Raw genomic sequence first — 25,599 nt, 5'->3', positions numbered from 1 at the left:
TCTGTCCTTTGGGTGCCCTGGACAAGTCTGACACCCGAAGAGGACAATGCGTTCTTGAGAACATGCAAATAGCAAAGGTAATAAGGAAGGAGGGATGAATGAGAAGCACCTCCTTCAGTCTTAGCCATTAAGAAACCCCTTTCATGGGCCGGCCGAGTGGCGCGATGGTTAAGAGCTGGCTTGGGACGCCAGAGGGCCCTGGTGCCAACTTGGGCCAGTGAAGCAACGTCCTCCACAACTAGACTGAAGAAGAAAAAGACAGCAACTTGTCTGCTCCCCTTCCCAATTCCCCAGCACTGTTCCCCTTCCCCCAATTCCCCAATAAAAATTTAAAAATCGGGAAAAAAAAGAAAAAAGAAACCCCTTACGTTATCATCTCCAAACTCACTTTCTCTCTGCTTTCTCCTTTCTGCTTCATAAACTCGGGAAATCGGCTCCAAGACTTCAGGAGTCTTCGCCTTCCCCATCTCCATAGACCTTCCTTTCCAGCCCACCTCCAGCTCATCTCCACCTGAAAATGCACCTTGTTTTCCTCTCTGGCCTCCTGGCCTGGCTGCATATCCCTGTGGGTCTGCACGCCCCTGGTTTCTCTTACACCTCCTCCCCTCAAGTATGTTCAGAGACACCTTTTCCTCTAGAAAAAGTCCAGCTTTCTTAGTGGGGTCTCAAATGGAGCCAGTCTTCCTTTCCAACTTTATCTTCCACTAGTTCCGACATAAATCTTAGGCGCCAACCAAAACGGCCTGCTCACCATTCCCAAACTACACCTTTGGTCTCTAGGCACCACCTTTCCCCTCCCCCCGCAACTTAGAATCACCTTCCTCATCCTCCCTCTGTGACTAAACCTGACCCATTCTTGAAGGTCCACACACACAGTACCTTCTTGCTTACCAACCTAGTTGAAAATGGCGTCCCCCCTCCCTTGCTGAGGCTCTGAGCTTCTACCATTCCTTCAGTATCTCCACTTTGTCAAGAAATCATCAGCATAACTGTTTTTCACATGTGAGCTGAATGGTTTAGAAGAGAAAGACGCTAGTCCTCTTTTAGAGACTTGGAAGGAACCGGGCAGCAATAAAGTGAAAGCTTTAACATTTCGACACCACCCTACCCTCACAATGACCCTGATGCTGAGCTGAGCTCTTCTTATGTACGACCTCACTGAACCCTCACACTGCAACTGTAAGGTAAGTAGCACTGTCCCCTTTTACAGACAAGGAAAAACACACTTTGAGAAATTAAGTAACTGCCTGAGAGCTTCACAGCTTAAGAGGAGCAGAGCTGAGGTTCAAACTTGTCTCACAATATTGACTGCTATAGCCAATACTTAATATTCTCAATATTCAATACTCAGTATTCTCAGAGAATTTACAACACAGAACAGTTCAGATGAACAGGGTGGGTAGGAAACCATGGGTTCTTCTCCCAACTGGAAGAAATTCATGGACAGTGTACGTACAGGGGATGGTTTCCCCATTCCATGCTTTTGTTTTCTTAAAATGGTAGAGGGATTTGAGTTCCTAGAATATCAGGATACATGATGACGTTCTCTTTGAGAAAATGGCATCTAAGGCTTCTGTGCTTGGGGGGAGTAGCAGGCAAAACAGAAAGCTTCGATGCTGCACCAAAAATCACTCTGAGATGACATTAATGGAATCAGACAACGTGCCATCTTTCATGTTGTGTAGTGCTCTATTGTATGGATATATGAGAATTTATTTCTCCAATCTTCTGCTGATGGGACTCCGGGGTGTTTCAAGTTTGGAAACAACTCCTTTGAACATTTTTATACATATCTTTTTGTCAGCATATGCACTCATATTTCTTGGGTATATATACCTGGGAGTCGAATTACTGGGTTATAGAATAGGCGTATCTTTAGTTTTAATAGAATCTGCCAAACAGTTTTCCTAAGTGGTTGTACCGTTTCTACACTCCTCATAGCAATGTATGATAGTTTCATTTGCTCCATACCTTCAGTGACACTTGGTATTTCATTCTTTTCATTAGACATTCTGGAGGGTGTATAGTGGTATCTCCCTGTCGTTTTCGTTTGTATATTCCTGATGAGTAATGATGTTGAGCACCTTTTCATGGTTTATTTGGCCATCTGGATATGCTCTTTTGTGACTGTTAAGTCTTTTCCCAGTTTTTATTGGGTCATTTGTTTAGTGGCTCTTCAAATATTCTGGAAATGAATCCTTTGTCATATATATTTATTGCAGATATTTTCTCCGAGGCTGAGATCTTGCCTTTTCATGTTTTTAATGGTGCCTTTTGCTGAAGAGACACTTTTAATTTTCATAAAGTCCAATTTATCAAATTTTCTTCTATGGTTAGTGCTTTTGTGTTCTGTTTTAGAGAATGTTGCCCACCCTTAAGGTCATGAAGACATTCTCTCTGTTAATTTCTTTGAATCTTGCTTTTGTGGTATCTTCCTCTAGAGTTGGAGATAACTGATTTATTATTTCAATAAGAAACAAAGGTCTCACAGAAAATCTAACCATGACTGGTTCACCCGGTAATGCTCAGATGATAATGACTGCCTTAGTCTCTGGGTCCAGCCTGTTATCCCAAGGGCAACTTGTGGCACCAAGAGGCACCATTGCTGACTGGCTGCATTGCTGAAATGCCATAGGAGGAGCCCCTAACTGCAGGGTGACATCTTTCAAAGTGAACCAGGAAGGAGAGGGCAGGATAGCAATCCCCCACACTGGTTTATGCTGTCGGGCCACAGCCGCTTACTCTAACAACCCCAGCTGTGATCACTTTGCGAACACATCCTTCCCCATCCTAACAGCCTCTTCTCTCCCCCCTTTAAAAACGTTTTCCCATGCATTTTCTTTGCTCCCTGAATTTCCCCTTTCATTATCATTTGTCTAACCATTTACCATCTGTAGGGCATTGGTGATGCATTCGCCTTTAAAATCTTTTGTTCCCTTCTGTGTCTCTGCCCATAAGGCAGGCCTTCTCAACCTCAGTGCTATTGACATTTTGGACGAGCGACTGTGTGCTGTGGGGCCTGTCCTGTACACTGTGGGATGCATGGCTCTTCCTACTTCTCTTTTCCTTCCTACCTTTCTTCTCCTGTCAATCAAGAGGACTGAGGGGAAAGTGAGGGTGTGGCTGGGAAGTGAATCAGCTTTCTCAAGCTTAAACGGACCTTAGATACCATCTAGTGCAACCCCCTCATTTTACAGATGAGGAAACGATCCTGAGGGGGGAGGGAGAGGATGTGTCCGAGCCAAATATGTGGGGGAAGAGGGGAGGGGGGGGACAAGTACCAGGCCAAACAGGAAGTCAAAATTCCAGAGCCTGAGGCAGAATTTCCAATCCCACCAGGAACCTGGGACTGCTTCCCACAGCTCCTTTCTCCCTCCAAGCCATGAATCCCATTCCAGTAACAGCCCACGGCTGCTCACATAGAGCAACAGACCCAAATCCAACGGGCCCCCAGCACATGCACACAAGTGTCTGTCCCTGGGAGCCCATTCCAGAGCCTCCAGTGGACAAAGATGACCGCGGATTCCAACGGGGATGTTTCATGATGACTAATGCCGTGACCACATCTTAGTTTAATCCTATAATCATGAAGGAAATGACGGCCATATCACCTGGCCACACCTGTCCCAACAGAGGAAATGGAGAGCAACAGAGATCCGTGGCGAGCGGGAGGGAGACTGGGGACCTGCTCTGTCCTGGCTCTGTCTCCAAGCAGGCAGATGATGGGACCCCCAGGACAGCCGAGAGCCCTCAGCCAGAATCTCCCAAATTATGGTGTGTGTTGACATGTGTCGAGCACTTACCGGACACTAGACACTGTTCTTAATGCCTTGTAAATATATGAACTCAGCACCGTCCCCCAGCCTTTAAAGGAGACATTGTCATTCTCCCATTTTGGAGATGCTGCGATGGAACAGGGGAACCCTTGGTCAAGCGGGGATACTCTCCCTGGGGCATCACTGATGGGATCACAGTCTGCACAGATCACCCTACGCCTTCTTGCCAACACCAAGCTCACCCCCAACGTCACCATTAGCCACGCATGGAGACTTCCTTGTGTGTAACAGCTTACACCACGAACATACACAAAGCCCGGGGTGGCGTTCAAGAGGTTAGTGGTACAGGATGAATATTTTTATTCTAACAGTTAAGAACTTGCTTCAGTGCTTATTAGAAAAATGCCAGGTTGCATTTATGGTAGTGACATAAATGTTTCTTTTTAATTAAATGTAAGGGTTTTCAAATAAATTTATTCAAAAGAACTATTGAACAAATAGTATAGGGGAGCACCCCAGTTGGGACCCCCTCTCATTTCAAGAGCTGTAACTTTCTGCTCTAATAAAACTATCCTCTGCTACAAACTTAAAAAAAAAATAGTATATGGATGTGGCAGAAATTGTGATGCCAGCACTTGGTGACTTAAGCGTGAGCAACCCTGCTCCGGTGTCGTCACATCTTAAAGACCCTGCCATAGCCCCTTGCAGAGCTGTGTCACCCCCTCACGCCTCTTACTCTCACCTGCCATTCTTATAGCATCTTTCTCAATAAAACCCTATAGACTTGAGGATCACAGTCAAATGGCCCTTCAAGTTCTCCTACCCCTTTACATACTTGGGTCACTCGCTTTTGGGTTATCTCTGCTTTCTGGTGATGAAAGAGAAACAAGGCTGATCAATGTACTGAAATCCACAAGTAAGAGGCCAAGTGTGAAGACAGAAAGGAATGAGGAAACCCCACCCCATTCCTTGGACGCCATCCTGGGCACTCTGCCCCCAGCTGGCCTTACAAGACACTGGCTGGGGGAATGTCGGCCCAAGGTCCTCTGCTGAGGACCCTCCCAGGCGCTGGCCTATGAGCGGCCTGGCCCATGTGCTCAAGGACCCAACACTGTCCCCCTCCTGCTGGGTGCACAGTGGCACGAAGTGGCCTCATAGTTCCAGAATCTCGGACCTACAGGGGATCCTGTGAGTTCCAGGGCCCCCTCCACCCACCCAGCCTCAGAGCCCTGGTGGTATAGGAAGGACTGTCCTTCCTTGGCAGATAGGGATAGTTTTAAAATAATACTCATAAATGAGACTGGGGGTGGGAGGGTGCGGGTGGGAGACTTGCTCCAAGGTCCAGGGATAGAACAACAAACAATAAGCTAGGATTCGACATGGCCACCAAATCCCACTGTCCCCAGCGATTCTCAGATTCTCAGAGGATGGGAATCAAATGCCATCTGCCCTGCCGTTGTATTCTCTTGGGTGCTGCCTTCCCCGCAGCTGGGCGGGTGCCTGGGCCTCGTTCAGGACATTGTTCTCTCTGAGAAGAGGATCTCGAAAGCAGAAGGAAATTAGAAATAACCACACAATGAATACCAGATTCTCCTTTCTCCCTGCTGTGGATACCAGGAGATTAAGCAGGGCTGGCTGACAGCGCGCCCCACCCAGCAGCTAGTCACCCTCCAGGAAGGCAGTGCTGCAGGGAAGGGCTGTCAGGGAGACCTTACTTGTTCTCGATTGATTCCCAGTGTCCATTTTCTTTCTCCACCTAGATGCTGATTCCTGAGGGCAGAGGCGCATCTGGGGCTTCCTTACCACAAGGCACAACGTGGGCAAGCTATGAGCACTCTGTCTGTCGGTTGAGTAACTGATTCCATTTGGGGCACTTTGCCAAACACTTCACTCATTGAATCCCCAATAGCCATCCCATGAAGTCCAGGCCACCAGCCCATGGGCAGGACTGACCTGATTGGGGCAGCTTTGATGGGACCAAATAATCCTCCTCACATCTTACAAACAACAACCTCCCCCAGCAACTCCATGAGACAAGCTCAGCGCTCTCCTTAGGTCAAAGTCCTACCCCACATGGCGGAGAAAGAGGGTGACCTAAGAGAAGACGTGTCCCCTTCAGAACTCGCACCCTTAGAGATGGCATGTGATGTGGATGAACATTAAGGAGCTCTGAGGAAGAGACACACAGAGCTACTGTCAACCTTACCAGCTTAGCGTCAGAATATTCCCGCTAAGACCGTTTTCTTAAAAATACTTTTTTTTTTCTGTTGGGGCTATTATTCATTTTAACATAATGTTGTGTTTTCTGCCTCCTACGTAAGTAGACACCAGCTTTAAATGTGGAATACCGAGCTCACATATCTAGTCCAACTTCTATTTGCTTTTTGCTGCATCCATAGCTACGATCTGAATAAATAGAGGAGAAAGGCTTGGCTCCCAATCCTACTAGCTGGGCCCTATGCCATCATTCCCCAAAACAAAGAAGAAAAGATGCCAGAAGTGAGGGACCAGGGCTAATGCTGAAGGCATACACTGCTGCTCTCTTGCAGGGGGTTACTGAGCAGGGTCAAACTCCCCAGAGAGGGGTGGGGGAGGAGGCAAGAAGACATTCCCTTAATTCCCTATGAGGAGCCAGCACATTTTATAACTGTGGGCAGAGGAGGGAGGAGATGAGCTGCCATAACCCAACCTTCTGCAGATGAGGTCACAGGCTTGGAAGACGCCCATGAACCCCCGCTTGTAAATGGTGGACCTGGACCTGGAACCCAAGTCCTCTGCCCAGCTCAGGGCTCTCCCGCTCCACCCTGCTGCCCATCCGCTGCAGGATCTGGCAGCTCTGTGCTGTCTGTTAAGTGACCTGCGCCCTCTGGGTTGCATCATGCAATAGCCACACCCCTGACTGTGTCCTGGGCGGCTGGACCATCTGAACGAGTACACCCAAGGGTCAGGCTTTGTCCTTGGACTTTTCAGCATACAACCACACCAATGTGACCTTTTTTTATTTTCCAGTCTGTTATATCAGAATGTAAAAACAAAGGTTGATGGAAAGGTCAAGGTCATGGAGTCAATCTCTAAATGGGCCCATTGTCACACAAAGGAAAGTAAGAGGAATCTTTGCCCCTGCTTGGCGTCCTCGCCATCCTGCCCCATTCCCTCCTGTCTCAGAAGGCAACTGAGTGTCCTCAGAAAAGCCTCCCACCTGTTCCAGTAACAGCCACCACCTCTTGTACACTTGACCCTACCCCCATGCTTCTTTCAGAGCACGGGAATCAACTACCCCATCTTACTTAAAAATCTTTATTCTCTCTCTCCAGATGGCTTCTTACCATCTCTCCTCTTACCTTCAACACCAAACTTCCTGGTAGTCTACCTTCATCTCCTCAACTTGTCCCAGTAATTCCTAAGCCCCCTGCAGCATGCAACCCAGCCCAGCCACCCTCTAGAAACTGCCTTCTCAAGGGCCACATATAGTCTATCAGCCTCAAATCCGGCAGCCACTTTCTAAGACCCGTCCCAGTTGACCTTCCTTCATCAATTAGCTCAACAGAAAAACTCTTCCTTGTGAAATGTGCTCACGGACGGCACTGTTCAGTGCTTACTCAAAACCCATTCCCCTTCTCCTCAGCTGGCAAAATCCCAACTTTGTTCAAGGACAGGAAAGAGATTCTTTTACATCAGCAAGATGAGCACAGGCCCTGGTCCAAAGGCAGACATGTGTCCTTTCTGACCAGTGGGATATAGGTGAAGATTGGTTGTGGTCTTCTGGGGACAACCACCACACCACCCCCCACCAATAAGAAGAAGACGTGTGAGGAGAATGTCTGCCCCACACTGCTCCCTGTTTCCTGTCTTTGAGCTTAGTCGTGTGAGAATGTGATGCTTGAATCTGAGGAAATGCCAAGAGGACCTCAGCAACAATGACCAGAGCTTTGCGGCTGAGCATCCTAACGATGAGAAATAATCCTCTTGTCAGTGTCACCACTGGACAGGTTTGCTGTTACCTGCAGCCAAAAGCATCCCCAACCAAAGTGTCCCTCGTCTCGTGATTATTAATACGACCCTTCTGTCCCTCATGTCAAGTCCCCTTGACAGCCCCTCTGCCCACCCCGTGAATATCAATGCTCCCTAGGTGCGTGCCCTCATCATCTACCTGTTCATCAAGTCATCAAACACCTGTTGGCACCTTTTATGTAACAGGCTGCCATTGTAGAGTTGAAACTCCAGTCAGGGAGATAAAAAATAAACTAAATGAACAAATAAAAAATGTCAAGCTGTAATCAATATGTGCTCTAAATGAAATGATTGGCTAAAGAAGATGTTAAGAAGGATGTGGAACCTCCTGAGGTCATGCGCAGTGACCTGAGAGGGAACATTTAGGCTGAAACTTGAAGGATGAGAAGGAACCAACCATGCGAAGATGAGGCAGAGCATTCCAGACAGTGGGAACGATGGTGCAACATGGCGTGGATCCAAAAAGGGAAAGACTTGTCATGTTATGGGGACAACAAGGAAGCTATTGAGCCTAAAGAGAAGTGAGTGATGGGGAGGAGGGAAGTCAGGTGAAGCTGAGATCCGGTGTAGAACCTTGTAAGCCATGGGATGCTGGTGGTTATTATGCTCAGTGTCATTAGAAGTCATTAGGACAGCCAGCCGAGTGGCTCAGTTGGTAAAGAGCTTGCTCAAGAGTGTGAGCTCTGAACAACAGCGGTTCGAGTCCCGGCCTGAGCTGAGCTGCTGCTGAGCTCCCAAAAGGTGGCAGGATGGCTCAGTTTAAAAAAAAAATGTCATTAGGTAAGAGGATCAAATTTGTGTTCCTAAAAGATCACTGTGGCTGGAATTTATGGAGTCAGAGTGGAAGTGGGGAAGCAGCGTGGACTCAGTCACCCAGGTGAGAGATGGAGGTGGCTCAGCCTGGGATGGTGGCAGTGCAGATGGCAAGAGGTGATGTGTTCCCCTTGTGATGTAGTCCCAAGGTAGAAATGATGGGACTTGCTGATGAGTGGGATATAAGGGAGGAGGAAGGAGAAGGCATGGAGGGGTGATGCTCATATTTTCTAACTTGAACATGAGGGAGAATAGTACTATTGACTGAGATGGAGAAGCAGGTTTGAGAGTGAGGGAGGCAAATCACTTTTGGAGTTTCACTTTGGAAATGCTGAGATTGAAATGCCTGAGAAACATCCAAGTGAAGAGGGCAACGGACAGCTAAGTAGTCAAGGCTGGAGCTCAGGGGACTGGGAGATTGTCAGCCTAGAAATGGCATTTAATACCATGGGAATGGATGAGACCCACTGCGCAAAGCATAGAAAGGGAATAGAAGGGCTGGCTGAGTGGATCGTTGGTTAAGAGTTGGCTTGGGATGCCAGCTCTGAGCAGCAGGGCCCCAGTTAGGATCCCACATGGGCCAGTGATGCTGCGCCCTCTACAGCTAAGATGGTGAACAACAGCTCGACCTGGAGCTGGGCTGCCGTGAGTTGCCCGTGATGGCATAGGCTGCAGTGGGGCTGGCTGACAGCGGGCGTGAGCGGCCGTCCAAAGGCTGGCAAATGACTGCCTCACCCAGGAAGAGCACAATGATCACAATACCAACATGGGCCAGTGAAGCGACATCCTCCACAACTAGACTAAAGAACAAAAGGACAGCAACTTGTCTGTTCCCCTTCCCCGATTCCCCAATGCTGTTCCCCTCTCCCAATTCCCCAGTAAAATCTTTTAAAAAAAAAAAGAAAGAAAGAAAGGGAATAGAATAGGGCCATGAGGTCATTCACGTTAGAAATATCATTTATTTTTTACTTCTCCCTCCCTCTTCTCTCCACGGTGTTAGATTGTCACATCCTATCAGTTCTAAATCCAAAATATTCCCTAAAGCTGTCTTCTCTCTTCATTCCCATGGCTGGTACCCTTCCAGCCTTCACCTTGTCTCCCCTGGAGATTTCCAACAGCCTCCAGGGCTTTAGTCCCTCCAGTTAATCCTCCATCCTGTCACCTGTGGGGTCTGCCCCTGCTCAGCTGGAGCAAAACCAAAACCAGAGCACACAGGAGGCATCCTCAGAGAAGCAGTCATGGAACAATGCTAGGTGGGAACAGGGTCACCCTGACCTGAGCTGGAGAGGCCCCAGCAACAGAGAGAACCAGATGCCCAGGTCAGTAACCACAGCCACAGGAGAGGGTTAAGCAGACACCTATGCAGCAGCACCCTGCTCTGGAGGGGGTGGCCTCACTGGCCCAGCTTACTCATGCCTGCCTACGTGTTTCCAAACTTAAAGGTATACCACCTGACAACTGACATGCCAGGGGGTGCTCTCTAAAACAGATAATAGCAACAAAAATAGTAGGGACTACTGTTTATTGAGCACTTACAATGTGTCAGGCACTTTAAATGTATCCTCCAATTTATTAAAACAACCCTATGACGTAGGTGTTATAGATGAGGACATGGAGGTTCAGTGAATTTGAGGAGCAAGTCACAGCAAGGGCTTTTGGGGTGGATGGATATGGGTTTGTCCCAGCTCTGCTGCTCCACGATTGGGCTTTGTGGACTCTCCCAGCTTCATCTATAAAATGGGATTAAGTGAGGTAACTCATGCTAAAGCATTTAGCTGATGCATAGCATAAAGCAAGTACTCAGTGCTAATGGTTGTGATGCTGCTATTATGATTATGATAAAAAACAGAAGACAGCTCATGTCACTTCCTTGTATGAAAACTTCCAGTGGCTCCCACTCCCAAAAAATAAGGACCCGCCCCCCGGGTTCAGCGTCTGGCGCACCCACGCAAACTCCTCCTCTAACCACACAGTGCCACTCACTTCCTGAATGTACCATGTGGTTACGCCTCCAAGCCTCTGCCCTTGCTGTCTCCATGCCCAGAACACCCTCCTCACCCTTCACCACCAGGCAGGTGATGGGAAGTTGTCAGCACGGAGGTCCAAGCGCCACCAGCCACCAGGCCTGTTGGACTTACAGACCTGAACATCTCTCTATATGCATTCTGGTCACCTAGCACAGCAGCAGACACTCAGTAGAGGCTGACCGCAGTAAATATCAAAAGCTTGTCACATTTTTAGAAAGCAGTCATGGGGAAAGTTAGTGGAGAGCTTAGTTGAAGATTCTGGGAAGAGCTAACATCTCAGCCTGGCCCTCCTAGCTGAGTCTCAGCGGTGTCACCTCCATATCCCAAGGACAGGTGTCAACCCACTCCTCCACCAAAACTTCAGAACAATCCTGGAGGCAAGACTCCAGTTTAAAGAAAACCAATAACATATGCATTTGAGGAACACAAGTCAAGCGCAAAATGCCCCATCAGAGAAAGGCCCTTCCGCAGCACGTTGTCTCTCCCAGGGCCGTCCCCATCCCCAAATGCCCATCCCAGGCCCTTGCCCAGCCAGTCGCCTGGCAGGATAGCTGCTAGATTGCTTGGAATGGCTGCTTAACAAGATTCTCTCAGGGACCAAAAGCCTTTAGTCTCAAAAAAATTGATTCTCACTGGATGAATGGCACTTCAGGGCCTGTGACAGACAATTAGCAATATGTTCTTCAGAGGCCTGTGGGCAGAGCACAAGTCCCACTCCGAAGAGAGTAATAACCACTTTCCACATGCAGAGCATTTCACCTTTATGGTCTCATCTTATCCCTACAACAATACTATGATGTACATGGCTTTATAACCCCCATTTTTAACAAGGGGGAAAGTGAGGCCTAGGAAGAACAGCTCATAAGTGAAGGAGCCCTGAATGCAGAGCTGAATGCAGGCAGCCCCACTCCGGAGCCTGAAGTCCCACCTACTGTACCACATGGCATGGCCCATTGCCTTGCTGGGGGTGGGGGGCGGGGCTATGATTCCATGTGTCGGTGGATTGGGGGATGATTTGGATCCTGTAGTTTCTTACTAGTTCCTGTTATTTGGGGAGCAGGAAAGGTAGGAAGGCATTGTCAGAGCAGTCACCCAGTGACTGCCTTATGAGAGCCTTCGCGGTCCCTGCCATATCTTTATTTGGCCTCCATCTAAGACGTCCCATGCTGGGGGGATGACAGAGATGGATGACAGCAGGTGTCTTCAACAACCCCTGCACCCTGAGTCTGAGCTCTTCCAGGGCTCACACGCTGGGACATGTGAGGTTGTAAAAGGTGTTTCAGCAAATTTTGCAAGACTATGAAAACCCTACACCCATCTGCTGCTCCCAAAGAAGTCAGATGTCCCAGGAGCACCCCATCTCCAAGCCCATCCACATCTATGTACTGCATTTCCAGTGATATAAACAGCATTATTTTGACATGTCAGAAGGCGTGTTTAAGATATTTTGAACCTGTGTCCCCTTTATCTCACAGTTCAGGCTAATCTTTCATCAAGCGATGCCTTAAAGCTGGCCTTTATGGCTCTTGTCCAACTTGTCACTGACCAGCTTCCCTGGTGACCACAGTGGCCCCACAGTAGTTTCTTCTACCTTATCCTCACTCTAGGAGAAAACACTCCACTCAACACTATTTGGGTTGAGGAAGTTGAATGAGTGATTACAGTAATAAGAATAAGAACTAGTCATAATTTTTAACTACGTAATGTGTGTTAAGCACATGACAACTCAGAAATGAGGGAACAGAGGCCTAGAAACACCCCAGGAGACCCAGCTAGTCAATAGTAGAGCCAGAATGTGAGTGCGGGATTTAACTTGGCACTGCACTGCTTTCCAAGAAGGTTATAGTCTGGTGTCCATGGGAGCTGAGAGAGCTCTTGGGGTGGGGGCAGGGGGGTTCAGTTCATCCAGAGGAGTGGGTGACTTGAGGAGCCTCTAAAGCAGGAGGTATAGTTTGAAATCTAGGTCTGGGTTTAGGGGGCTCTGCTCCAGGAACACATCTCAATAAGAGGACCATGTCTAGACACGCTCTGCCTTTGCACAGCCAAGAACTCTTAGTTTAATTCTGAGGTTGCCAAGGAGCTTGAAAATAATACCATCTTCAACCCCCAGCACTCTCAGAATGACCGTGACCAGAGAGACCATCAAAAACCAAGCCATTTAAAGAACAACACGAGATATGAATAAGAAGCTGAAACCAAGATGGCCTTGAGATGAAGGGGAAGGACCTGGAATGCTTCATGGTGAGAGTCAGAACTGCTGACCCTCATTCTGGCAACATTCTCCCAAGCTGTCATCCTCAGGACCCCGCTTTTGGACCATATTGGAGCAAAATGGGGGGTAAAGAGATGCTGAGTCCAGGAACCCAGGCTTTCAGGGTCCGCCAGGACAGATCTGCCAGGACAATGGGGAGCTCCACAAAGTAGCTCAGAAGGACCCTTGTGGGAAAAAACAAGGTGGGGGTGGAGAGGCAGGGGTGAAGTAAGGCACTGAGCTGCCCTGACAACTGACCTTCATGAGCTCATCCTGGAATTGAGAATGAACTGAAATGCCTGTCCCTGTGCTGGGCTCTAGTCCGTCCTTAAAAGGCTCCAAGAACTTGAGGGCACACACCCTGGCCGCCTGGTTCTCAGCTGAAGGCTCACATTTGCATTTCCTAAAGAGAGGCATCCACTGGGTCCACCAGGAGTCTGAAACCTACATGGAACACTTACTACCTTGGCCCCCTTAAAAGGGTTCCCTGACCCACTGAAGGGAAGTCTCCTGAACCTTAAAGCGCAGGGCCAGGGGTTGGTCCAGTGCTGCCTCCACAACCTCATCTTTCGTTTCATTTCCCCAACCCTTAGGAACGTGACCCTTCTGTCCTTTCTAGAGCCACCATCTGCTCTTCCCCTCCAGTATCTCCCACATTCACCGCCTCACTCTACCCATGGAGCTGATCTCACCCACACCTGCCAGGCTGGGGCTGAGGCAAACCCAGCCATCGACTGTAAAATTAAACACACTGCACTTGACACCTGGGCCAGGTCCACTGGGATGGGCCACCCGGGCAGCCACAGCATGGCCCACTCTCCCCCAGACATGATTGGGCTCCACTTTCATTTCTGGTTCCCTAGGGAGGGTCTTTTCTGTCTGACCCTCAAAGACCCTGGTGCTGAGATTGACCTCTGTTACGGACTGAATCGTGCTCCCAAATTCATATATTGAAGCCCTAACCACCATCACCTCAGAATATGACTATATTTGAAGATAGGGCCCTTAAATGATTAAGTTAAAATGAGGCCATTAGGGTGGGCCCTAATCCAATATGGCCAGTGGCCTTGGATATCCAAAGAGACACCAGAGATGCACATGCTCGGAAGGGAGACCATGTGAGGATACAGTGAGATCATGCGGCCATCTACAAGCCAAGGAGAGAGGCCTCAGAAGAAACCAAACCTGCCAACACCTTGATCTTGGACTTCCAGCTTCCAGAACTGTGAGAAAATAATTTTCTGTGGTTGAAGCCCCCAATCTATGGTATTTTGTTATGGTGGCCCTAGCAAATTAATATACACACCATCACTGGCCTTTTCCATTTTCTGTCACTATAAGAATAATTTTTAAAAAGGTTAACCTTTATTACACATTAGAGACAGTGCTAAGCAGTTTACATGCTTATCTCATTCAATTCTCCTGACAACACAGGGAACATTATTATCCCATTTTATAAATGGAAAAACTGAGGCTCAGAGAGGTTAATGACTTGCTTAAGGTCACCCAGCTGATAAATGACTGAGACAGGATTTCAGCCCAGCCAGGCCAGCTCCAGAGCTGGAGGTCCCAGCCATCACACTACACTACTGGGGATGTTCAGGGCACCAGTCCCTGAAAGGCCCCTGCAATGGACTGAAGGCCTGTATCCCCCCCAAACTTCATCTGCTGAAATTCTAACCCCCAATGTGATGGTATTAAGAAGTGGGGCCTTTGTGTGATAATTACATCATGAGGGTGGAGCCCTCACGATGAGATTAGCATCCTTACATAAGGGACCTCAGAGAATTCCCTCCACTCTTTCTACCATGTGAGCACAGAGAGAAATTGGCAGTCTGCAACCCGGAAAAGAGCTCTGACCAGAACCTGACCATGCTAGCACCCTGACCTCACACTCCCAACCTCTAGAACTACGAGAAATAAAGTTCTGTTATTTCTACAGCACCCAGTCTGTGGTATTCTGTTATAGTGGCCTGAATGGACTATGCCCCCTCAGCCAGGCTCTAAGACCAGCTTGAGAAGCCTGAAGGATGCCCGCTGGCCAGTTCTGAAGCATCACTCGATAGTTCCGGCTGCTATGGAGGCTGGTCTCCCAGTGGTGGCATGTAATCCCAGGAGCCCATCAATCTCAGGTCTTGCAACCACCGCCCTGCCTCGTCTGAAGGCCTGTGGAGCCGTCATTCCATTCCTCCTCCCTCTGTCACTTTGTTCTATGGCAGCCTAGCCCAGTGAATACGCAAGCCCTTCACAGGCCACCTCCAAGTCCTCTTCAAATCACCCCTATAACTAAGTGCACTTGAGGACCCTAGTTCATCGATTCACCTTAGGAAAGGCTTAGCTCATAAGTGATAGAAATGACAGCTGCCTACCAAGAAAAAAAGCAGGGCTGTTTCCTCACCCCGCGCCCCCCTTGTGCCAGAAGGTCAGAGCTGCAACGGCCTGAGAGACAGTTCCCCTTGATCCCCTCACCAGACGGGTCACACAGTGCAGAAGAAAGAATGGGGGTGGTTCCAAGACAGGGGAGCCTGATGTAAGCTGCAGGCCCCCTGCCAAAAAGACCAAGTCCACCTCTAAGGAACAAAGCCAAGATCTGTGAGCACTGACTTACTTTGGAGGGTGAGAGGAGGACAAAAACTGGCCGGAGCTGATATTACTCATGACACAGCTCTCAATTCATTCTACTGCATCTCAGGGTCAGTGCCTTGTCTGGCTGCTCCTGCCTGGGTTATAAGCTTCATGAGTGCAGAAACTGGCTCTGTTTCCTCCATTGCCCTAAGCACATGTGTCTCAAGGTGTGGTGCCTGAACCACCTGCCCCAGACTCACCTGGGGGCCTTATGCAATGAGAATTCCTAGTCCCCACTCCAGGTCTGCTAAATCAGACAGTCCAGGGTGGGACCGAGGAATCTGCATCCGTCAAGCCCCCCCAGCTATTCTGAGGTTCACTGAGCTGCCAGCTCCTTCATTTAACCATGGCCCGTCCCACTAAAGAAGTCAGTCGTCCAGGCCCTGACGTGGAACATCAGTAGAGGAGCCAACCGTCTGGTGGGGACCGAGGGGTTTCCTGGGACATGGAACTTCTAGTGCTAAAACCAGGACCATCCAGGACAAGTTGGGATGGTTGGTTATCCTATCCCCTTACAATCCTGCACAAGGACAAGGAGCAGGGGTTTCCAGGCTCACAGGTGAGAGGGATTATCTCCAAAGCGCTCCTACTTGGTGTTGGAATGGCGTTGGAATGCACCATGAATGTACTCAGAGTTGAAAGTGGGCGTGGGTGCTGTTCTGGGATTTCACAACACTTCAAATGAAAAAATGAAGCCAGACCACAAGGAACTGACTCAGGGGCTCCGGAAAAAAGTCCAGCTTCCCGAGTCAGCTCCCTGCTCCAAACCTACTGTCACCTCTGTGTGCCTACCCTGACCTGCCTGTTCCCTCAGAATCAGAGGGATCACCCCTCAATAGGAAGAAGTCGTGAGAATCAGGGCATGTCAGACCAGAGAGCCTCCTGGAGATCAAACAGGCCTGGTCTCTCATTTCTCAGATGAGAAAACTAAGGTCCAGAAGGGCCAAGTGATTGGCAGGGTCACATGGCTAACCAGCTAAAAGGTGACTCCAACTCTCCTGCTCTCCACACCTCTAACACAAGCCCTTCTACTGTGCAAAAATTACAAGAGCAGGAAAAGAAACCAGAAATATTAAGGTGAGGAGGAGGAGGCTCGATGCATAGACAGGTCAGAACAAGAGTGCTTGAGGGATCATGGTGTCCTAACCCCCAAGTATTACAGATGAAGAGATTGAGGCACACAGAGGTCAAATGTGTTTCCCAAGGCTTCATATGGGAAACCTCTCGCGCAGGTCACTTAAGGCTTGTCCACAGTGGCTAGACGTGGGCACTGCCAACAAATCTGAAGACTTGCTGTATCTGAAATGAGAGACTCTCGTGACAGTGTCTAGCATAAAGGTGGGACTAGGGGCACCCAGGGCTGGAATTAGAGGCCTGGCTCCACCAAAAGTCAGCCCCGGGAGCTTGGCCAGAGAGAGTGCACACACCCGGCCAAGCAGGAGTTACTGGCGGAGGTGGGGGGGGGGCAATGGGGGTGATTTCACTTCTCACTTTAAAGTTTTGTTATATAAAATAATTGATAAGAATTTGGTTTTTGTGATATATTTTTTTAATGATGAAAGAGGGGGTACTTTCCTTTAATGGATGGTGAGAAAAAAAGCAGGTGTGGAGACCATAAAACATTTCCACTCGCCATACTCAACCGGAAGAGGACAACACCTAAGGATTTTAGAACTGACATCTAAAACGTATTCTGAGTTCTCCATAATTGAGAATTTAAAAATATTACCTCCAAGTTATAGGCCATGACAAAATGGGAACAATCTTCCAGTAATTGATGGCTCTGTGGTTGGCCCTGGCTCTGCTGAACCCTTAGGGAATGAATGAGTCACTTTACAGAGTAGAATTTCCTGAATTGCTGAAGGTGAAAGCTTTAGGTGATAGACAGTTCAACTTTTAAATAGAAGTCTTTCCAAAATGGCCTCTTCGCCTCCTGCCTTCTAAAACGGAGTGCCCAGGACAGTATTTCAGCAGTCCCATTTTAAGGTGGCAGCATAGGGCTTGCCAATGCCTGGAACTACTCCCCTTTTCAGTGTCTTACATTCAGGACTTCCCCTCCCTTCCCACAATCCCCACTCCCCCACCCTGCCACCCTCCGGTGCCTCACTGCCACCACTCCTGCCCCCCATGTCATTCCATCTCTGGTCCTTAGTCCAGCACCTCAACACTCCTGATTACCCAGTTATTGAAAGCTCAGTTGCCACACCCGATGGCTCAGCAGTTTTCTCTGTCCCTGTTTATTAAAGCTACAGGACTGGAAATGACTGGAAAGTCGCAGAACGGTGCCGAAAACAATCGCAGCAACAGCCCACATTTGTATAACACACAACACTTTTCGTTTACAGATTTTATGAAGTCCTTACATCCCTGAAGCAGCCAGCGCAGGTCGTTTCGGCCACATTTTTATGACAAAACTAAGGTTTACAGGTTAGATGAGCTTCATAAGGTCACCCGACCAAAAAAGGGCAGGTGGGTAACTCGAATCCAAGTCTTCTAACTCCAAATCCACCTACGTTGCTCCTCTTGAATCACCTACTTTGATGAAATATCTGTTATCTAAAATCTGCCAAGAGAATGGGCAGAATAAGTAAAAACGGGCAATCCAGCTGAACTCCTTTAACATGAAGATCAGCAGAATCAGGCCTGGCAATGACTTTTTGTTTCTATTAGTGTTAAATTGTTGCTTGTGCAAATCACTGTAATTGCTACTTGCAAACAAGCGTTGGGCATAACAAACCACTGAGGTGTTTCCGCGGGAGATGAAAGGAAGGGTGACATGGCTACAAAAGGTTTGGACAACGTGGCCAGGTCTGCACTGTAACTGTGAACAGCCTGTAATGGAAGAAATTGAAGGTCAAGGTAAAGGTGTTCATTTACTCTCAGGAGAGCTGGCTTTGCTGTGTTTTCATCTGAAAGTCCTACAGACCAGGAGTGTTTCTAAGGGTGTATCCGTTTCCCTCCATATGCCAGGGCAACACAACAATGCCATATGTTCCAACAAGTTAATTATAACAGAATACGAGCTGTTTAGATTTTTACAGAGAGCATACACCCCACAACCACGCTGACTGATGTCACTTTAAATTTATGGCCACAGATTTCAAGTTGCCACCCAGCACTGCCCGGAAATGCTGCTCCACTTCTTACAAGTTCCCTTTCCCCCTTTCCAAGATGGCTATTCCACACCTTCTCCTCTCTCCTCTGCCCCCGGTCTCCCTCCCTGTCTTTGCTCTCAGTTCATAATCTCCCCCCTTATGTCGCCAAGAAAACAGAAGTCACCATCAAAGGCTTCCTCATCTCCCCTCCATGAAGCTCTTGGCGTCCCTGAACCCGACTCTCCCTTCCAAGTCTGTTCTGGTGATAGAGTGACCATCTGTCCTGGTTTGCCTGGGACTAGGGGGTTCCTAGGACATGGGACTTCCCATTTTAAAACTTTCCTAGAACCTTCAGAGGGAACATGGCTCTGCCAAAACCATGATTTCAGACGTCTAGCCTCCAGAACTGAGACAATAAATTTCTGTTGTTTTAAGCCACCCTAAGAAACTATTACAAGCCCCAGTTTATATCTATCTCCAGCCTGGACTGCTATCCTGAACACCAGACCACCAGACATCTATACACCCAGCTATGTGCTTGGCTGTCTACTAAGAATCTCACACCTTTTCTGTGTGAAGGGTGAAAAGGATAACTATTGCATTGTTATGTACACCTGAAACTAACAATTAAAAAAAAAAATCTCACACTTAACGTGTCCAAAACTGAACTTTTGACTTTTCTTTCCCAGATCCTTTCTCCCAGTTTCCCCCAACTCAGTAAATGGCAAGGCCATTTAGCCAGCTAGCTGTTCAGGCCAAACTACACAGGAGTCACTCTTGATTTCTCTCTCACCCCTGCTTCCACGTGGCCAATCCATCAGCAGGTTCCATCAGCTCTACACTCAACGTATTTCCTCCTTTTCTGCCAACCATCCTCGTGTTTTGCCACTAAAATCTTCCAAGAAGACAAGGAGACTTGGTCTTCTTCATGACCATCCCCAGGGCTTGGAACATAACAGGCATTCAATAAATACTTGTTATATTGATGAATGAAATAAAACCTTATTAATTCAAACACCCCCCTGATTGAGAATTTCTGATCATTTAAACAGAGGCTACTAAGCAAATTAATAGTATAACTAAGATAAGGAAGCCCTTTAACTATGTGAGATAATAAACTGTTTACAAACAACATACCTATTAATTATGAATCATTTGTGTCCTCATAGTCTCCAAGTTTCTCTTTTAAAAGACCTGGTTTACTTGGTGGTGATCCAAACCCTGGGGCCTTCCTCAAAGCCCAGTTTAATGCACTTATAGTATATCCTGGAAAGTAATATAAGTGCATTTCTTTAAAAGAAAATACATGTTCTACAAACTTATGCAGTGATGTAATTAGAAAACATATGGTATAAACACCTTAAATTCTCAATGCTTCTAGGCTCGCCCAGCATTCCAAAAATGCATCTTGAAGCACTCAAGCCTTTTGATATTAAGGAAAGAATGTTAGAAGCTGCAATTGGTTTGAAAAGGAGAGATGGGCATTCTCTTAAGCAATTTCCAGCATACCCTGCTAAAACACACAACAGTGCCTCTCTTCCATATATTTTTCAGCCACCCAAATTTGCCATTTTCCCCATCGAGCTGTTGCTTAGCTCCCTCCTTTGAAGCTCAGCTCAGCTCAGTAAACACTTCCTGAAGCCTGATCTCAGGTGGGACACAGTCACCGTGCATGTGACTCAGAGATAGTAAACTCCTCATGGTCCCTGGCCTCCAGAATCTTCTTGCATTGAGGGGTAATTATATGAGTTATATTAATTATATTGGGATCATGTTCCCATAACCAGACTATAATAAGAATTATGGTTGAGGGGTGCATCAGGTGTGCGGGTACAGGTAAAGGAACAGATAATTCCAGAGTGGGAAAGATGTTAGGGACAGAGAAGGTGACATGTGAAACCATTTGAGTGCAGAAAGTGGGCAGCATGGAGAAAGCAGGAAGCACAGTTCATCCATGTACGGGTGCTGGATCCTAAACCAAAAATGACATGAAAAAGCATCACTGGGTTTACAGAATGGCTCCTGTAACTAGAACTCGGCTTCCTAGCAGCCAAAACCACAAAAGTTAAGAAGTGTACAACGCAGCTAACCACCCAGATGCTTCGTCACACAGCCACAGAGTGAGGCTGGAGTGCTGGTTAAAGGATCCAATGGGCGGTCATTCCAGGTGGGCAAGGTCAATACTTTTGTGAAGGACCCTTCACATCAGCTCATCATCTCCCGCCAGCCTTCATCTCTCATCTCTTTATTCTTTCAGGGCATAAACAAAACTTCTAAAGAGCCAAATTGTTCACAGAAATCCCGTGCTTATCCAGCTGGTACATTTCAATAGAATAAATAGATGATACCAGATGCTGGGACTGTTGCACTCCTTCCGGACCTAACCCGCCCTGTTGTTTAACCCAGATGCCTCCTCCTCCTGGGGACAACCACTGCAAGTTAAAGGGCCTTCCAGTCTTATTTACACCAATACAGGAGAAGGACCTGGGAGGAACTAGGTAAGAGCTTCCGTAACTGGGTAAGAGCTTCAGTCTCCTGCAGCCACAGGGACGAGAACAGAGGTGCTGGTGCCTGGTGCCCTGGGGAGGCCAGCGGTCTCTGAAGGAACATTTTCTGACTGCGAACGCAGTCCAAGCAACCCTAGAGCAGACTTTCTCAACAGCAACACTTTAAACATTTTGCACCCGATAAGTCTTGGTTGTGGGAGACTGTCCTGTGCATTATAGGATGTTTAGCAGCATTCCTGGTATCTTAGTAAGTTCAAGCCACTCTGACAAAAATACCATAGACTGCGGGGCTTCAACTACAGGAATGTATCTCACCATTCTGGAGGCTGGGAGTCTGAGGTTAGACCTAGCTCCATACCCACAGGGGGGGAAACAAAATCAAGGACTTCATAAAGTTAAAAAGCCAGCTTACATCTACCTTTCTGACAGTGAGAGGAAAACTTCAGTTTAAGTCAGAAGTGGTAACATCATCTTTTATTAATAAATGTGTAACTTGCAAACGAAATGTAATGTGCAGACTTGCATATGCCTGGCCACCCCACTCTGGGTTGGGGTCATTTCAACAGTTATCACTGGATGTCATTGACGCTTGTCTCTGACAGCTATGATGGGGTCCCAGCCTCCTCCAAAACCTACCCTCTTACTCCAGCTGAACTCCTTTAACATGAAGATCAGCAGAATCAGGCCTGGCAATGACTTTTTGTTTCTATTAGTGTTAAATTGTTGCTTGTGCAAATCACTGTAATTGCTACTTGCAAACAAGCGTTGGGCATAACAAACCACTGAGGTGTTTCCGCGGGAGATGAAAGGAAGGGTGACATGGCTACAAAAGGTTTGGACAACGTGGCCAGGTCTGCACTGTAACTGTGAACAGCCTGTAATGGAAGAAATTGAAGGTCAAGGTAAAGGTGTTCATTTACTCTCAGGAGAGCTGGCTTTGCTGTGTTTTCATCTGAAAGTCCTACAGACCAGGAGTGTTTCTAAGGGTGTATCCGTTTCCCTCCATATGCCAGGGCAACACAACAATGCCATATGTTCCAACAAGTTAATTATAACAGAATACGAGCTGTTTAGATTTTTACAGAGAGCATACACCCCACAACCACGCTGACTGATGTCACTTTAAATTTATGGCCACAGATTTCAAGTTGCCACCCAGCACTGCCCGGAAATGCTGCTCCACTTCTTACAAGTTCCCTTTCCCCCTTTCCAAGATGGCTATTCCACACCTTCTCCTCTCTCCTCTGCCCCCGGTCTCCCTCCCTGTCTTTGCTCTCAGTTCATAATCTCCCCCCTTACGTCGCCAAGAAAACAGAAGTCACCATCAAAGGCTTCCTCATCTCCCCTCCATGAAGCTCTTGGCGTCCCTGAACCCGACTCTCCCTTCCAAGTCTGTTCTGGTGATAGAGTGACCATCTGTCCTGGTTTGCCCGGGACTAGGGGGTTCCTAGGACATGGGACTTCCCATTTTAAAACTTTCCTAGAACCTTCAGAGGGAACATGGCTCTGCCAAAACCGTGATTTCAGACGTCTAGCCTCCAGAACTGAGACAATAAATTTCTGTTGTTTTAAGCCACCCTAAGAAACTATTACAAGCCCCAGTTTATATCTATCTCCAGCCTGGACTGCTATCCTGAACACCAGACCACCAGACATCTATACACCCAGCTATGTGCTTGGCTGTCTACTAAGAATCTCACACCTTTTCTGTGTGAAGGGTGAAAAGGATAACTATTGCATTGTTATGTACACCTGAAACTAACAATTAAAAAAAAAAATCTCACACTTAACGTGTCCAAAACTGAACTTTTGACTTTTCTTTCCCAGATCCTTTCTCCCAGTTTCCCCCAACTCAGTAAATGGCAAGGCCATTTAGCCAGCTAGCTGTTCAGGCCAAACTACACAGGAGTCACTCTTGATTTCTCTCTCACCCCTGCTTCCACGTGGCCAATCCATCAGCAGGTTCCATCAGCTCTACACTCAACGTATTTCCTCCTTTTCTGCCAACCATCCTCGTGTTTTGCCACTAAAATCTTCCAAGAAGACAAGGAGACTTGGTCTTCTTCATGACCATCCCCAGGGCTTGGAACATAACAGGCATTCAATAAATACTTGTTATATTGATGAATGAAATAAAACCTTATTAATTCAAACACNAGCTCCATTCAGGGGCAGCAGGAGAAAGAGAAATTAAGAGAAAAGGAGGAGCTGAGAAAAGAAAGAACAGCATAAATAAAGAAAGGGAGAGAGGACAGAGATGGAGGAAGGTAGGATGGTCGAGACAGGGCTATTTGACCTTGCTCCCTGGAGTGGGGGTGCTGTGGGGCTGCCCTTCCTGCCAGTCCCACTCCCCACAAGGGCCCTGGACATCTCCCTCAGAGCCAGGCTGCCCATAAACTGACGCCCCCTTAAGGGGAAGTACACGCAATCTCCTGGTTGAGACAAAGGGCTGGCTCCACGTCAAATCCTCCGGTGCCCACAGGCGGGCTTTCCCACATCTTCCAACCCTACTCATCAGCTCTGACTTCCCACCATTTGCCTCTAGACCTAGAGCGGGACCTGGTCCCTGCTCCTCGTGGGTGCCTCCAGTTGGGTTGCCACAAGTGGCTCTCGCCCACCACCCACTCTAATTTTTCTCACCCTCTGTGGTCCGCAAGCCCCATCCCCACCGCTCCCCAGGCTCCTTTCCTACTCTGACCTACTCCTCACCCTGGCTCACGGACCCTCCCTAAACTGACCAGTTCCCACAATTGTCCCTCCACTGTCCGTCCACCTTGAGCTCTTAAGCCTTGGGCAACAGCCAACCCTGAGCAATACGTGCCAGGAACCAGCCACTGCTTAACCCAGGGCCCCTCTGTCACCATCACCCCCACCTCCTCCACCCTGCTTCTCAGCCCACACTCCCTGACTCACCCCAACCCTCACCATCCCTATACACTCAGCCCTCACAACCTGCAGCAGGGTCGAGTTTCTGTCACCCTCCTCCCATCCTCTACTGGAATTTCTCAAAGAGTGATCCAGACCCCTGCATCAGGATTACCAGGGGCCCTTGTTTAAAATGCTGTGACAGTGAAATAAGCCAGACCCAAAAGGACAAATACTGTACAATTCCACCGATAGGAGAGCCCTAGAATACTCAAATCCATAGAGACAGAAAATAGAATGGTGGGTGCCAGGGCCTGGGGTGGGGGGTGGAGAGTGGGGGGAGACAGAACAGGAAGCTAGTGTTTAATGGGGACAGAGTTTCGGTTTCGAAAGATAAAAAAAGTTCTGGAGATGGATGGTGGTGATAGTTGTATAGCAGTGTGAATGTGCCTAATGTCACAGAACTGTGCACCTAAAAATTGTTAACACAGTAAGTTTTATATTATGTATACTTTAGCACAATAAAAAATCATGCCATGACAAAAATCAGAATCTTGGGAGTGGTGCAAGGAAAGCTACGTTTTTGACCAGCTGCCCTGTGGTTCTTAGGCACCCTAAGTGTGAGAACTGGGAACTGTCACAGCTTCTTAGCTGTGTAACTTCAGTCTAGTCATGGAGCCTGCTGAGCCCCAATGTGCTCATCTGGAAATGAACACAACACCTTCCTCACACGGTTCTTACGCAGGTCACACAAGGTAAGGTATATAAAGTGCAGGGAGTGTGGTAGCTGCTCAACAAAACTACATTCAGTCCGCCCACAAATATTTACTGAGCAGCCCCCATGCCAGTCATCAAGTCCCAGGCTTGCAGACAGCAGGGGTCTCCCTTCTCCCACTCTCAGGCCTCCCAAGAGTTGCCTGCCAGAAGTGAATGCTTGGCAACATGTAAGGAGGTTCCTACTTCTTAGAGGCTGAGCTTACTGCCAGGCAAAGGAGAGGAAAAGTTACAGAGGCAAAGTTCAGGGAGTGATCAGAGCACTTAAAGAGGACCCCTACCCAGTCCAGAGTTAAGGCTTTCCTGAGGGAGTAAGGGCTGCACCAAATCCAGAAGGATAATTGCCTTAGTGGGTGGCAGGGGCACTCCTGGCCAAAGGATTAGCATGTGCAAAGGCCAGGGGCCTTTTGAGAAAGATCAGGAAGTCAGGTGGTGAGGGCTGGGGCATGTAGACCAACATCAAAGGGAAGCCTGATCAGATGATTTCACTCAGAGACCTCTGCATCCCAGAAACCCTCAGAAATCAGCAGCCTGGGAGCAACCCTGGCTTGGAATCTCTTCCAGTTGCCTCTGCTCCAGGGAACTTTCCTCTGCAGAAGAGAGTGTTATCTTAGAGCACAAAGCATTCGGCCTCCTTATCTCCTCACCCACTACTCCTTGTGGCTTTGGGATGGCCTCTCGCCTCCCACAGCCTCAGCCAGGCAGGTCCCTCAGCTCAGCGCACACATTCCCTTCTTCTCAGCTAGAATCCCCTCCTGCCAAGGCTGGGAGGGGCAAGGCTTGGCCCCAAAGTCTCTTCACACTAAAGCTGGACCCTTCCAGCCCCTGCCATGCCCCCCAGGCTTCCCCACAACC

General features: G+C 48.1%; 1 protein-coding gene across 4 annotated transcripts in view; it reads right to left on the bottom strand.

Annotated features, from left to right (window-relative positions):
* Positions 1–25,599, bottom strand: part of AHNAK (AHNAK nucleoprotein) — a 109,075-nt gene that overhangs the window by 17,070 nt on the left and 66,406 nt on the right. Inside the window, exon 6 of one of the 4 annotated variants that reach the window (XM_019645362.1) lies at positions 389–511. The exons of 2 other annotated variants lie outside the window; for them this stretch is intronic. In XM_019645362.1, coding sequence (XP_019500907.1) covers positions 389–511 — 123 coding nt within the window. Of the gene's footprint in view, positions 1–388; positions 512–2,339; positions 2,438–25,599 lie in introns of those variants that run through there. One more of the 4 variants, XM_019645363.1, reaches the window with a different exon arrangement.

Source organism: Hipposideros armiger, unplaced genomic scaffold (assembly GCF_001890085.2).
Source record: "Hipposideros armiger isolate ML-2016 unplaced genomic scaffold, ASM189008v1 scaffold_93, whole genome shotgun sequence".
Lineage (NCBI taxonomy): Eukaryota > Metazoa > Chordata > Mammalia > Chiroptera > Hipposideridae > Hipposideros > Hipposideros armiger.
This window is presented reverse-complemented; position numbering and strand designations above follow the sequence as displayed.